General features: G+C 45.4%; 1 protein-coding gene across 8 annotated transcripts in view; it reads left to right on the plus strand.

The window, feature by feature from the left end:
- Positions 1 to 15,340, plus strand: part of LOC143793498 (uncharacterized) — a 301,418-nt gene that overhangs the window by 142,524 nt on the left and 143,554 nt on the right. For 5 of the 8 annotated variants that reach the window (XM_077280523.1, XM_077280522.1, XM_077280529.1 and 2 more), the window contains 2 exons: positions 12,848 to 12,945; positions 13,071 to 13,185. The exons of the other annotated variants lie outside the window; for them this stretch is intronic. In XM_077280523.1, the coding sequence (XP_077136638.1) occupies positions 12,848 to 12,945; positions 13,071 to 13,185 (213 nt within the window). The remainder of the gene's footprint in view (positions 1 to 12,847; positions 12,946 to 13,070; positions 13,186 to 15,340) is intronic. 8 annotated transcript variants of the gene reach the window in all.

Genomic DNA, 15,340 nt, shown 5'->3' on the forward strand with positions numbered 1-15,340 from the left:
GTTTTCCAGTGAAAAGCATGAACTCATCAAGAAGAAGTTGTCTTAACGATCCAGACTCATTCTGTTACATTTGTGGTGAATACACACTGCCAAAACATAGAAGAAACATAACAGACTTCGTAAAAAAAGTGTATTTTGCCTATTTTGGGGTTATGCTTGGGGACCAAGACAAGTTTTGGGCACCACACATAGTGTGCAAAGCATGTATCGAATTATTACGAAAATGGAGCAAAGGACAAAGAAAAAGCTTCAAATTTGGTGTTCCAATGGTGTGGAGAGAGCCAAAAAATCATCATGATGACTGTTATTTCTGTGCAGTGCAAGTGCAAGGATTCAATAAGCATAAGAAACGAAAATGGGAGTAACATGGAATCTGCAAGAAGGCCTGTCCCTCATTGTGAAGATGTGCCTGTACCTGTGTTTACCATAAATAACAGTCATCATGATGATTTTTTGGCTCTCTCCACACCATTGGAACACCAAATTTGAAGCTTTTTCTTTGTCCTTTGCTCCATTTTCGTAATAATTCGATACATGCTTTGCACACTATGTGTGGTGCCCAAAACTTGTCTTGGTCCCCAAGCATAACCCCAAAATAGGCAAAAGACACTTTTTTTACGAAGTCTGTTATGTTTCTTCTATGTTTTGGCAGTGTGTATTCACCACAAATGTAACAGAATGAGTCTGGATCGTTAAGACAACTTCTTCTTGATGAGTTCATGCTTTTCACTGGAAAACAGACAACAACATAAAGTTAGTGCAAAAATCAAGCTATGAACAAACTTTTAGAACACTAATTAACACAAAACTATATTGAGAACTGCTCAGTTCAAGTACTAATCCAAAGAAATTAATGAGATGATGCGTCGCATTTAACAACAAGTGCTATAAATAAGATACCAAAAATCTCAAAAACTTGAGCCAATCTGGCAAAACTGATGACATATTCAGAATCAGCACCCCAAAAATACCCTAAATTCGATGAAATATCTTTGGCACCAAAAATGCTGTTGACCAGTGTTATCAATTTGAAAAATGTAAACAAACACCTGATTGTGGAACCTTTCAAAATGGAAACAGTAAAGACAGCAGTCAAAATGTTGTTTCCGCATTGTTTCATGTTAGTACTCGACTTAAAGGACGCATACTACCACGTCCCCATTCACAAAGACTTCCAAAAATTCCTCAGGGTGGCAATCGAAATAGAAGGGATGGTAAAGCATTATCAGTTTACAGCCCTCCCGTTCGGTCTCGCAATAGCCCCACGGGTATTCACCAAATTGATAGCGGAAGTCATGGCAGACCTGAGAAAACAAAACACCCTAATCGTCCCATATCTGGACGACTTCCTGATAATAGGCAACTCTCCCCAACATTGCAAAAACTAGCTAGAGTTAGTTATGGACTCTTTGGAAAGCTTGGGGTGGCTCCTGAATCTGAAGAAGTCCAGACTAATACCGAGTCAGATTCAGGAGTACCTGGGAATCACGTTGGATTCCATCTCCCAGGAATGTCGCCTACCCCAAGAAAAGATCCAAAAGATGGTGGGGTTAGTGTCCAGGGCAAGAGATCTCCCCTCTATATCCGTTCGAGAAGCAATGTCTCTCCTCGGGTCCATGACAGCCTGTATTTCTGCCGTCCAATGGGCCCAGTCACATACAAGGGAACTGCAATGGCAGATATTAGCGGAAGAAATTTCCCTGAAGGGAAATTTAGAAAGTCAGTTCACCTTCTCATCAAACACAATTCTCTCGCTAGATTGGTGGACAAAAGACAGCAATCTGGGCCGCGGTCTACCATGGGTGATCCCAGTGTCAAAGGTAGTAACCACAGACGCAAGTCCCATCGGCTGGGGGGCTCACCTACACGATCTAGTGGTTCAGGGGACATGGTCAGACAACTTAAAAGAAGCATCCTCCAACATGAAGGAATTGCTAGCAGTAAAATTCGCTCTTACAGAATTCCAAAAACCCCTTCGCTCACATCATGTAAGACTGTTTTCAGACAACAGAGTGGTAGTGGCATACATAAACCATCAGGGGGGAACACACTCTCAACCGCTGATGGAAGTCACACATTCAATCTTACGGATGGCCGAGGAAAATTTAGCATCCTTGACGGCACTTCATATAAAAGGGGTGGACAATTTCAAGGCAGACTACCTAAGTCGGGTCTGCCTAAAACAGGGGGAATGGGAACTGAACCAGTCCATATTCAATCAGATAACGGAGATGTGGGGGGCTCCGACAATAGATCTCTTCGCAAACAACCTAAATCGGAAGGTGACCACATTTTGTTCCATAAACCCAGCAGGGAACCCAGTGGCGCTGGACGCTTTCATGATTCCTTGGAAGCACAAACTGGCTTATGCATTTCCCCCTATCACACTGATACCAGCGGTTCTGAGGAAAATAAGGGAAGACAGCGCCCGGGTGATATTGATTGCCCCTTTCTGGCCGAAGAGAACTTGGTTTTCCTGGGCCAGAAGGATGTCCATAACAGACCCTTTGATACTCCCAGACCTGCCCAACCTCCTATTCCAGGGTCCAGTATCACACCCGCAGGTAGCGAGGTTACACATGACAGCTTGGAATTTGAGAGGGGGTTACTGATAGAGAAAGGTTTCTCAAGGTCTAGTGTCAACCCTCTTAAAAAGTAGAAAATGAACAACTACTAAGCAGTATGGTAAAATCTGGAAGAAATTCCTCTCTTCCTCAGGGGCTATAGTCTCCGAAGGAATCCCTCTCAAATTGGTGTTAGAATTTCTGCAAAATGGGCTGGAAAAAGGCCTAGCCACTAATACACTGAAGGTTCATATTGCCGCACTTGGGGCACTGTTTAATTACAATCTAGCAAAGAATCGTTGGGTTTCCAGATTCGTTAAGGCGGCAGAAAGATCTAGGCCTCTACCCTCACGTAGAGCCCCACAGTGGGACTTAAATCTAGTTCTCACGGCCCTTACCAAAGCACCCTTTGAGCCCTTAAAAGAACTTCCCTTAAAGATTCTATCCTTTAAGACCTCCCTTTTGGTAGCCCTCACTTCAGCCCGAAGAATTAGCGACATACAAGCCTTGTCAGCCGGGCCACCCTTCACGCTAATATTGGAGGACAGGGTGGTGTTAAAAACTGACCCAGCATACTTACCAAAAGTGGCCTCCCGGTTCCATAGGTCCCAAGAGATCTCTCTTCCCTCCTTTTGTCCTAACCCTAAAAACGAGGGGGAAAAATCACTACACACATTGGATGTTAGAAGGTGTCTCATCCATTACCTGGAGGCTACTAGGGAGTGTAGAGAGGAAGGTTCTCTTTGTGTGTTTTCAGGGCCCTCGGAAAGGCAAAAAGGCCTCCAAGGGTACGTTGGCAAGATGGATCAGGGATGCCATCAACCTCGCGTATACCTCAAGTGGGATGCCAGCTCCAGGGGAAGTTAAAGCTCATTCAACTAGGGCGATGGCGGCTTCCTGGGCAGAGAGAGCCGGAGCGACAATAGACCAGATATGTAGAGCTGCTACTTGGTCTTCACCCTCAACTTTCTTTAGGCACTATCGGTTGGACTTAAATTCTTCTTCAGACCTTACCTTTGGTAGAAGGGTTCTGGAAGCCGTAGTCCCTCCCTAATGTAGACAGTCTCTGCAATTCTCTCCGTGGTGCCGTCATGGGGGACAGAGAAAATAGTAGTTACTCACCGATAACGGTGTTTCTCTGAGCCCATGACGGCACCCGTACATTCCCTCCCTCACGCGTGGGTGTGCACATTCTTACAATGTTTAGTTATGTATATAATCATTAAGCACGCGGTATCTTTATTAAGGTTTAGTGATGTTGAAACATTTGTGATCGTTAACCTGATGTTCCCTTTATGCTCTGTAAACAAACTGATGCGGGAGAGAGGTACCGCCTTTTTATCTGTAGGTTTCCTGTCCTTGGTGGGCGGATCCCCTCTCTCCGTGGTGCCGTCATGGGCTCAGAGAAACACCGTTATCGGTGAGTAACTACTATTTTTGGGCAGAGGGTACCGAACACCTCCATCTCTCATAAAACATAACTTTTATTAGTTTTTGTTGAAAATGAATTGTCCCTTTTTCTCCAGACTGCTTCTTAGACTTCCAGAGATTGAACAGCCAGTTGGCTGCACTATACTGTTATATAATAGAACTGAATGGGAAGACTAAAAACACGTTACCTGGAGCACTCCCGATAATCCGCTGCTTGTGTTGCGGCTGTGTAACAGTCACAACACATGCAACAAAAAGGCTCTCCATTCATGTGTTGTGACTGTCACACAGCTGCGACACATGCATCTGCAGCGCCGAACAGCGGATTATCGGGAGCGCTTCAGGTATCCAGGTTCCCAATGCAGCTATTCGGTAAGTACTATAGCTATTCAGATAAGGAATTATCTGAAGCTATTTGCTCATCCTTGGTTATGACCCATCTTAGGTTTTGGAGTTTTTAGGTGGTAGAGGCAAGGGGAAGGTGTGAAGAGTATTGGAGATATAATTCCATGTCAATCATCTGTATCATATGTGGCATGGGATTATAAAACCCCCTTAAGCATGTGCAGTTGTAAAATGACACCTGGCCAGCTTCAAACATGAGAGATGCATACCCCCACCAGGTAGCTAGTATGCAACCTTCTACAGGAAGATCTCCTGTGGATCCAAACCATGCTCTCTTCAGTCCTTTGTTCAGCCACCTATGATTTCGTAAGGAGTTATGGAAATACTATACCTCCTAGCTGTACATCGTGTATATTTCCAAGATCCCCAGGGCATGGCCAATGCCCGCCTGGGTCTCAAGCCATTCTAATACCTACGGGAATGGAGATGCATAGAACAGCCAGTAGCAGCTTGGTGGCAAAACTGTGTTTCGTCTCTACGACTAGCAGGGTGCCGGCTGGATCCGATGGTGCCAGAACCGCCGCCCTAGGACCATCCCGAAAGAAGTTATAAACTTTCATAGGTTTTGGGTGATTAACCCCTTACTGACATCGTACGGAATAGTACGTCTGATGTCAGCTCCCCTGCTTTGATGCAGGGCTCTGCGGTGAGCCCGCATCAAAGCCGGGACATGTCAGCTGTTTTGAACAGCTGACATGTGCCCGCAATAGCGGCGGGTGAAATCGCGATTCACCCGCCGCTATTAACTAGTTAAATGCCGCTGTCAAACGCAGACAGCGGCATTTAACTACCGGGCGGCCGGAAATGACGTCATCGCCGACCCCCGTCACATGATCGGAGGTCGGCGATACTTCAGAATGGTAACCATAGAGGTCCTTGAGACCTCTATGGTTACTGATCGCCGGTAGCTGTGAGCGCCACCCTGTGGTCGGCGCTCACAGCACACCTGCATTTCTGCTGTATAGCAGCGAACAGCAGATCGCTGCTATGTAGCAGAGGCGATCGTGCTGTGCCTGCTTCTAGCTTCCCATGGACGCTATTGAAGCATGGCAAAAGTTAAAAAAAATGTGAAAAAAATATAAAAGTTTAAATCACCCCCCTTTCGCCCCAGTCAAAATAAATCAATAAAAAAAAATCAAACCTACACATATTTGGTATCGCCACGTTCAGAATCGCCCGATCTATCAATAAAAAAAAAAGCATTAACCTGATCGCTAACCAGAGTAGCGATAAAAAAATAGAAACGCCAGAATTAAGTTTTTTTGGTCGCCACGACATTGCATTAAAATGCAATAACGGAAAAAGGGTGCGAGAATTAAGTTAGAGCACTTACAAAGGAGTAAGGAGGAAGGAGGGTTGGCATTGCCTAACCCTTGGCTATATTTTTTATCTTCCCAGTGTCAACATCTGGCAAGTAGAGTGGAGGACACATCTGTGGAAATAGGGGGAGGTCGAGGGATTCTTCAGTTTCTCGGGGGTCGGGGTCCCCTATTGTCTAAGTTAGAGGCAAATAAATTTAAACCGTGGGTGTCTAAATTTCCGACGGTAATGCTTATGGTCAAAGTGTGGGGTAAAATTAAAAGTTTAAGGGGAATTACTGGGTTCACAAGGTATACCCCTATATGGGATAATCCATATCTGCCGCAATTGAGGACACTGAAGGGGTTTGCGCAATGGCGACGAGTGGGTATCTGGTGGCTCTCACAGCTGATAGATGGGGGTGTCTTTAAATCATTTGAGGACTTACGAAGGGAGTTCTCACTTCAGCATTCTATGTTTTATCAGTATTTACAAGTAAGACACGCTTATATAATGCAGACTCATATACACCCTATTATTATACATCATGATACTGTTATTAATAGGCTCGGTTTACAGGCATCTACAAGGGGACTAATTTCATTCGTGTACGGGGAGCTCCTCTCGAGGGCGCTATTAGGTCACCCGATGACTGCATTGGCGAAATGGGAACATCAAGTGGGGGGGATTTCGGTAGATCAATGGGAGTCAATAATGCAAATGATCCCTAAGTTGTCTCTCAGTGAGCCTAACCGTCTGTCTCAACTATATATCCTTTATAGGGTTTATAGGACTCCTAAGTGGCTGTTTGATTTAGGTCTAAGGCCAAATTCAAAATGTCCCAAGTGTACGCTCGATAATGCAGATATCCTACATATGTTCTGGACGTGTCCCTGTATACAAATATTCTGGTTTATGGTTCTCAACTTAATATATATGGCCACAGAGCAGGATATTCCCAGAGATCCTATTGTCTGTGTGCTTGGATATGTTGAGGAGGCGGGAGGAGATGATCATTCACAAATAGCTGTTGCCAGAATGCTTTTTACTGCTAGAAAATTAATAGCATATCACTGGATCTCAGATAAAGTTCCCACGAGGAAGGAGTATGTAAATAAGCTAAACCTCATACTATGCAGAGAGAAGGCCATTTATCTTAAACGGGGTAGACCGGCAGTGTTTGAGAAAATTTGGGCAGGATGGTTGAATGTTCCAGGCTTACCGTCTGTAAGTTTATTCTCGTGATACCATGTTTATATCACCCTGAAAGTGATTTAGTTGTACTCCATGACTGGTGCCTTGGGATATGTGCCTTATCTATGTCTGTATTTTTCTTGTGATATATTTTATCATTGGACCAGGGTTGGGGGGGGGGGGGGGGGGAGTTGTTGGGAATGGGAAAAGACTGTGGGGTATTTTGGAAAAAATTCTGTTATGTTCTGAAAACTTTAATAAAAAATATCTGATTTAAAAAAAAAATGCAATAACGGGCGATAAAAAGAACGTATCTGCACCAAATTGGAATAATTAAAAACGCCAGCTCGGCACGCAAAAAATAAGCCCTCACCCGACCCCAGATCATGAAAAATGGAGACGCTACGAGTATCGGAAAATGGCTCAATTTTTTTTTTTTTTTAGCAAAGTTTGGAATTTTTTTTCACCACTTATGTAAAAAATAACCTAGTCATGTTAGGTGTCTATGATCTCGTACTGACCTGGAGAATCATAATAGCAGGTCAGTTTTAGCATTTAGTGAACCTAGCAAAAAAGCCAAGCAAAAAACAAGTGTGGGATTGCACTTTTTATGCAATTTCACCGCACTTTGAATTTTTTTCCCGTTTTCTAGTACATGACATGGTAAAACCAATGATGTCGTTCAAAAGTACAACTCGTCCCGCAAAAAATAAGCCCTCACATGGCCATATTGACGGAAAAATAAAAAAGTTATGGCTCTGGGAAGGAGGGGAGCGAAAAACGAAAAAACGGAAAAAGCTCCGGGGGTGAAGGGGTTAAGCAACAAACCTCCAGGGGAAGGGATTTAGGTTCAGCTCAAAGGGCAGCAGTGGAGTAACCCAGAGGTTTAAATGCTTGTGTAAGGCATATCCTATTGCTTTTTCTTTGGGGAGGTCGCTACGACATATCGTGCGGGGGAGATGATCAGGAACAGAGGGGACCACAAGCCTCCCATGGTGCCGCCCGTCCCCTACCACTATTGTATTTGCATATCTGACCATTATATATGTATAACCATAGGATAGGATAAGTCGATAAGTCAATATAACCCTGGTTGAAGTCCTACCAGGCTGACCAAGCGCTTCTTCACTGTTGCTAGTTAAAGAGACCTCACAGTGTGTCAGGGTTGTGGGCGAGTGTGCTTCATCAGTGACCCTATGGCCAACATCCTCTCATTCCCTCTTCCTCCCACGGCCCTTGTGGACAGGGGGTGTCTCTATAAAACTGTGCCAAGCTGACCTTGCACGTCCCCAGGAAGTGTGAAACATCACATTGGTACAAGTTGAGAGACCTTACCACGTGATCTCGCTGACGTAATATTGACGTCAGGTGGGGTGTCGAGGTGCAGATCCTAAACATTCTTTACATAGCGGATTTAGGTTCAGCCCAGCGGGCAGATGGGGAGTGACCCAAAGGGGATGAAGGCTAGTGTAAGGCCATGTGGTGTCTCTCTGTTTTGCTCTCAGTCCACTTCGAAGGTGGGGGCCACGTCGAATAACGTGCTGTTAAGGACCCAAGAACCAGCTAGCAGCCCTTGCCCCTACGACCTAGCACACACAATGTCGAATATCAACCCGGTAACTGACATCATTCATCCTCTTACATCTTTTGTCCTACCACTATTGTATTTCCACATCTGACCATTGTATATGGGTAACCATTGTGTATATAGTGTGCCCTTAAGGCGATTAAATATGTAATTTAACCCTGAGCTGGTCTTTTATCTCGATTCACGTATCACATGTCCATATTCTCGGCTTAGCCTACTAAACTACCGGGGCTGGTTTCTGGCCCAATATAATCCCATTAACGGACTGGGCTTATATCTAGCGAGGAGCTGGTGGCTGTCCTGTTTCACTGATACTAGTGAAAGGGGCCTCAAAGCCTGTCAGGGTTGTGAGCGAGTGTGATGCCACATCAGTGACTGCATGGACCACATCCTCTCACTCCCCGTGCTTCCCTGGGTCCATGTGGACAGGGGGTCTCTGTGTAAAACTGTACCAAGCTGACCTTGCGTGTCCCCAGGGGGTATGGAACACGTTGGTGATTGTGGGGAAACCGCATTATGTGATCCTTCTGACGCAATAGTGACATCAGGCGAGGTGCGGGTTCATCACACTGATACAAGTGTTTATGATCAGTGAAAGTTGTATGAATCCTTTGTCCAACAGGACATTTGTAAAAATATTATATACTTCCTGCCCATCCATCTTGTCTCATAGGCCATTGTCCACGTCAGGTCTACACTAGACGCACTGGGACCCTCATTTATATGGAGAAGACCACAACATAGAAAAACTGGTTCTGATAGAGAAGTGTTGTGAATTCTGCTTTTGGGCTCCCTCCGGTGGTTGTATGTGGTAATGCAGTTGTCCCTGAGTTGCAGTCCTGGTCAGGTGTATCTGCTGATTGCAGTTCTGACTGGGGTATTTAGGCGTGCAGGATTCATTAGTCCTTGCCAGTTGTCCATGGTTGTTGGGAGGTTTTGGTCCTGGTTTGGTTCCTTCTGCCTTCTGCCAAATCAGCAAAGATAAGTGTCTGGTTTTGTTTCTGTGGCACCCATGCTGTGTGCTTAATAATTCTGTGCTATTCAGTGTTTTTTGTCCAGCTTAGATTGTGTCAGTATTTTCTCAGTCTTGTTGGATTCTCTGGAGTGGCAGATATACATTCCATGTCTTTAGTTAGATTGTGGAACTTTTTGTATTATCTGCTGTGGATATTTTTGGAAGGGTTTTAATACTGACCGCTTAGTATTCTGTCCTATCTTTCCCTATTTAGCTAGAGTGGCCTCTTTTGCTGAATCCTGTTTTCTGCCTGCGTGTGTCTTTCCTCTCCTACTCACAGTCAATATTTGTGGGGGGCTGCCTATCCTTTGGGGTTCTGCTCTGAGGCAAGGTAGTATTCCTATTTCCATCTATAGGGGTATTTAGTCCTCCGGCTGTGTCGAGGTGTCTAGGGTTTGTTAGGCACACCCCACAGCTACTTCTAGTTGCGGTGTTAGTTCAGGTTTTGCGGTCAGTACAGTTTCCACCTACTCCAGAGAAAGTTCATGCGGCTCCAAAGTCACCGGATCATAACAGTACAACTGGCCCCTTGAACAAAACCAGACACTTATCTTTGCTGATAAGGCAGAAGGAACCAAACCAGGACCAAAACCTCCCAACAACCATAGACAACTGGCAAGGATTAATGAATCCTGCACGCCTAAATACCCCAGTCAGAACTGCCATCAGCAGATAGACCTGACCAGGAATGCAACTCGGGGACAACTGCATTACCACCTACAACCACCGGAGGGAGCCCAAAAGCAGAATTCACAACAGTACCCCCCCCCCTTGAGGAGGGGTCACCGAACCCTCACCAGAGCCCCCAGGCCGAATATGCCCTTTCTCCAAAGACTCCTTAACATAACTCCGCATAGCGGTATGTTCAGGCACAGACAGGTTGAAGAGTCGGCCTGGGGGCTCTGGTGAGGGTTCGGTGACCCCCTCCTCAAGGGGGGGGGGGGTACTGTTGTGAATTCTGCTTTTGGGCTCCCTCCGGTGGTTGTAGGTGGTAATGCAGTTGTCCCTGAGTTGCAGTCCTGCTCAGGTGTATCTGCTGATTGCAGTTCTGACTGGGGTATTTAGTCCTCCGGCTGTGTCGAGGTGTCTAGGGTTTGTTAGGCACACCCCACGGCTACTTCTAGTTGCGGTGTTAGTTTAGGTTTTGCGGTCAGTACAGTTTCCACCTACTCCAGAGAAAGTTCATGCGGCTCCAAAGTCACCGGATCATAACAGTACAACCCACCCCAAAGAGACACTTAGACCCCTTCACAAACAAAGCATTGTCACGAAGGATCTGAAATACCATCCTGACCTGTTCCACATGAGACTCCCAATCATCAGAAAAAAAAAAAAAAAATCGTCCAAATATACAATCAAGAATTTATCAATATAAGTCCGGAAGATATCATGCATGAAAGATTGAAAAACAGATGGAGCATTAGTGAGCCCGAACGGCATCACAAGGTATTCAAAATGGCCTTCGGGCGTATTGAACGCAGAACTGTGTGCGCTGTGGCGTTGTCCTCAGAGCAGAGTCCTGAGCCAATGCAGTGTGATAGGATTCTGTCTAGGACAGAACGACAAGGACTCAGACGTCAGAATAGGTTGTGTTATTATTGTGGCGACGCTTCTCATGTCATTTCAGTCTGCCCTAAGCGGACAACCTAAATTTCTGTTATCGGTGTCCTTGATCTGCTCATTGTCTTCATTTTCTGTCTTGGCGTTTGTGGATTCAGGCGCCGCTTTGAACTTAATGGACCTTGAGTTTGCCAGGCGTTGTGGTTTCCCCTTGCAGCCTTTGCAGAACCTTATTCCTTTAAGGGGCATTGATGCTACACCTTTGGCTAAAAATAAGCCCCAGTTTTGGACACAGGTGACCATGCGCATGGCGCCAGCCCATCAGGAAGATTGTCGATTTCTGGTATTGCATAATTTACATGATGCTATCGTGTTGGGTTTTCTGTGGTTGACAGGTTGCAGCAGATTTGGGCTCATGTGGTGGACAATTTGGTGTTGTCTCAGGAGGAGGCTCAACGTTTTGCTAACCGTCGTCGGTGTGTTGGTTCCCGGCTTCAGGTTGGGGATCTGGTTTGGTTGTCTTCCCGTCATGTTCCTATGAAGGTTTCTTCTCCTAAGTTTAAGCCTCGGTTTATTGATCCTTATAGGATTTCTGGGATTATTAATCCGGTGTCTTTTCGATTGGCGCTTCCGGCCTCTTTTACTATCCATAATGTCTTTCCATAGATCTTTATTGCGGAAATATGTGGTAACTGTTGTTCCCTCTGTTGATCCTCCGGCCCCTGTGTTGGTTGATGGGGAGTTGGAGTATGTGGTTGAGAAAATTTTGGATTCTCGTTTTTCGAGGCGGAGGCTTCAGTATCTTGTCAAATGGAAGGGTTATGGCCAGGAGGATAATTCTTGGGTTTTTGCCTCCGATGTCCATGCTGCTGATTTGGTTCATGCTTTTCATCTGGCTCGTCCTGATCGGCCTGGGGGCTCTGGTGAGGGTTCGGTGACCCCTCCTCAAGGGGGGGGTACTGTTGTGAATTCTGTTTTTGGGCTCCCTCCGGTGGTTGTAGGTGGTAATGCAGTTGTCCCTGAGTTGCAGTCCTGGTCAGGTGTATGTGCTGATTGCAGTTCTGACTGGGGTATTTAGGCGTGCAGGATTCATTAGTTCTTCCCAGTTGTCCATGGTTGTTGGGAGGTTTTGGTCCTGGTTTGGTTCCTTCTGCCTTCTGCCAAATCAGCAAAGATAAGTGTATGGTTTTGTTTCTGTGGCACCCATGCTGTGTGCTTAATAATTCTGTGCTATTCAGTGTTTTTTGTCCAGCTTAGATTGTGTCAGTATTTTCTCAGTCTTGTTGGATTCTCTGCAGTGGCAGATATACATTCCATGTCTTTAGTTAGATTGTGGAACTTTTTGTATTCTCTGCTGTGGATATTTTTGGAAGTGTTTTAATACTGACCGCTTAGTATCCTGTCCTATCTTTCCCTATTTAGCTAGAGTGGCCTCTTTTGCTGAATCCTGTTTTCTGCCTGCGTGTGTCTTTCCTCTCCTACTCACAGTCAATATTTGTGGGGGGCTGCCTATCCTTTGGGGTTCTGCTCTGAGGCAAGGTAGTATTCCTATTTCCATCTATAGGGGTATTTAGTCCTCCGGCTGTGTCGAGGTGTCTAGGGTTTGTTAGGCACACCCCACGGCTACTTCTAGTTGCGGTGTTAGTTCAGGTTTTGCGGTCAGTACAGTTTCCACCTACTCCAGAGAAAGTTCTTGCGGCTCCAAAGTCACCGGATCATAACAGAGAAGTTTCTGGTGTATAGATATACAGGGGCTGTGTAGTCAGTCACTATGTGGTTGTGTCTCCACAGATGGATCCAGGAGGAGAAATCCACCAGAGAGATGTCCCCGTCCTCTGTATCCCCAGGACTGTCCGGAGGAGAATCACAACATCCCGGACGATCATCAGGTAGACGACACTGTATATGGAGGGTTTGGGGCTTTTCTGATCCTGTAGTTGTAGTCATTGATTTTGGTGGTTTCTTATTTCCCACTCGTCTTATATTGTACTTATTGTTCCACGTGATGTTTCAGGGGGAAGATCTGATTATTATTAAAGTGAAGGATGAAGAAGAAGAAGCGATGATGAGGGGGGATCAGCCGTGTGTGAGTGACGGGAAGGAGGAGATTCCGGGAGATGTTTCCACAGGTATGTAATATATATACTGTATAAGTGACACATGAGGCAGGAGCTGTACACGGAGTCATGTACAGGGCAGGATATAAGGGAGCTGGGAGCACAGAGACGTCTACAAGGTGTTATGTGGACTCTCCTGCACCAGTTACAATAATAGATAGAGATATATATATATATATATATATATATATATATATATATATTACAGTTTATTGATCCCGGGGGGGAAATTACGGTATTACAGCGGCAATACAAACAGCAGTACATAAAATATTTGGACACACATCTTTCAATCTTGCACAGGTATGCCAACTTTACATAACAAATAAATGTGGGTTGTTCAGGTATGTAAGTTACTGTTAATCGACATTAGTACACCTGCAATCAGTCATTATTGTCTACCACCCTTAGGAAATTATTATACATCCCCACAGCAGTAGGTACAAACGATTTCCTGAATTTCTCCTTCTTGCACCTTAGTAGGATTAGGCGGCTGCTGAATGTGCTCTTCTGCTCGTATATTGGGTGTGTATTATTGATTATTATAGCCCCACACTTCTTCTGAATCCTATCCTCCAATACCTCCTCAAGAGTCCAGATGGAGGCCAACAGCCGCACTTGCCTTCATGATAAGTTTGTTGAGCTTATTAGCGTCAGATGCTCGCACACTACTGCCCCAGCATATGATAGAAAAAAAGATGGCGCTTGCCACAACGGACTGGTAGAACATTTCCAGCATTTTACTGCACACATTGAATGACCTGAGCTTCCGAAGAAAGTACAGTCTGCTCATTCCCTACTTGTAAACCTTTTCTGTATGACCCCTCCAATCGAGATTACTGTCAAGGTGAACCCCCAAATATTTGTAGCTTTCAACCATCTCCACCTCCTGGCCAGCAATAGTGATCGGTAAGTAATCCTCCTTTTTCCTTCTATAACTCACCACCAACTCCTTGGTTTTCTTTACATTTAGTTCTAGACAGGTAGTCCGGCACCAGTCTACAAAGTCAGAAACCACCCTTCTATATTCCTCCTCCCCCCGGCCCCCCACAATGTCCCCTACAATCACTGAGTCATCTGAGAATTTTTGGAGGTGACAAAAATCTGATTTACACTGAAAGTCAGCTGTATACAATGTGAAGAGGAAGGGCGACGGCACTGTACCCTGAGGGGCTCCAACACTGCTCCGAACACTGCCAGATACTACCTCCCCCTTCTTTACAAACTGCGACCTGTCCGTCAGGTAGTCACTTATCCAGTTCACCATCCCCTTATCTACCGCCATATCAGTCAGCTTATTACCTAGTAAGGGCGGCTGTAAGGTATTGAAAGCACTTGAGAAGTCAAAGAACATGGAGCGAACTACAGATCCCTCATTGTCCAAGAATGAATGTGCTGTATGTAGCAGAGACCCTACAGCATGATCCACCCCCAATCTCTGCTGGTACACAAACTGCAGGGGGTCAGTAAAAGCCCTCACCCTCGGGCACAAGTAGGCGAGTATTAGGCTCTCGTTGCGGATTTTGCTGCGGATACGCAGCAGCTTTCCATGCGTTTACAGTACAATGTAAACCTATGGAAAACGCAATACACAGTGCCCATGCTGCGGAAAAAAACACGCGGAAATGCTGCGGTTTTACATTCCGCAGCATGTCAATTCTTTGTGCGGATTCATAATAGGAATCCGCAGGTTGAATCCGCACAAATTCTGCATAAAAACCGCGGTAAATCCGCAGATAAAAGGCAGTGCCTTTTACCTGCGAATTTATGAAATCCGCTGCGGATAAATCCGCAGCCCTCAAAAATACGTGTGTACCTACCCTTATTCTCTCCAAGGATTCATAGCATGTGATGTTAAGGCTCTGGACGATAGTCTTGTAGGGAAGTTGGAAAAGTGGTCTTAGGAACCAGCACCAGGCAGGTGGTCTTCCACAGTTCTGGTACGCCCTATGATTGAAGGCTCCAGTTAAACAGGTACATTTGGTTTGCACACGCTCTGAGGACACATGGACTGAGGCCATCAGGCCCAGCTGCTTTGCCAATAACAAGTCTACTAAAATGTCTTCTCACGCCACTTTGGGAGATAGTGAAAGCAGGCAGCTTATCCCCCAATGTCAGTGCTGCCGATGTTTTCCCAGCTCCATCCCCCATTCCTATATACACTGTA

Source organism: Ranitomeya variabilis, chromosome 1, assembly GCF_051348905.1.
Source record: "Ranitomeya variabilis isolate aRanVar5 chromosome 1, aRanVar5.hap1, whole genome shotgun sequence".
In the NCBI taxonomy this organism is placed as follows: domain Eukaryota; kingdom Metazoa; phylum Chordata; class Amphibia; order Anura; family Dendrobatidae; genus Ranitomeya; species Ranitomeya variabilis.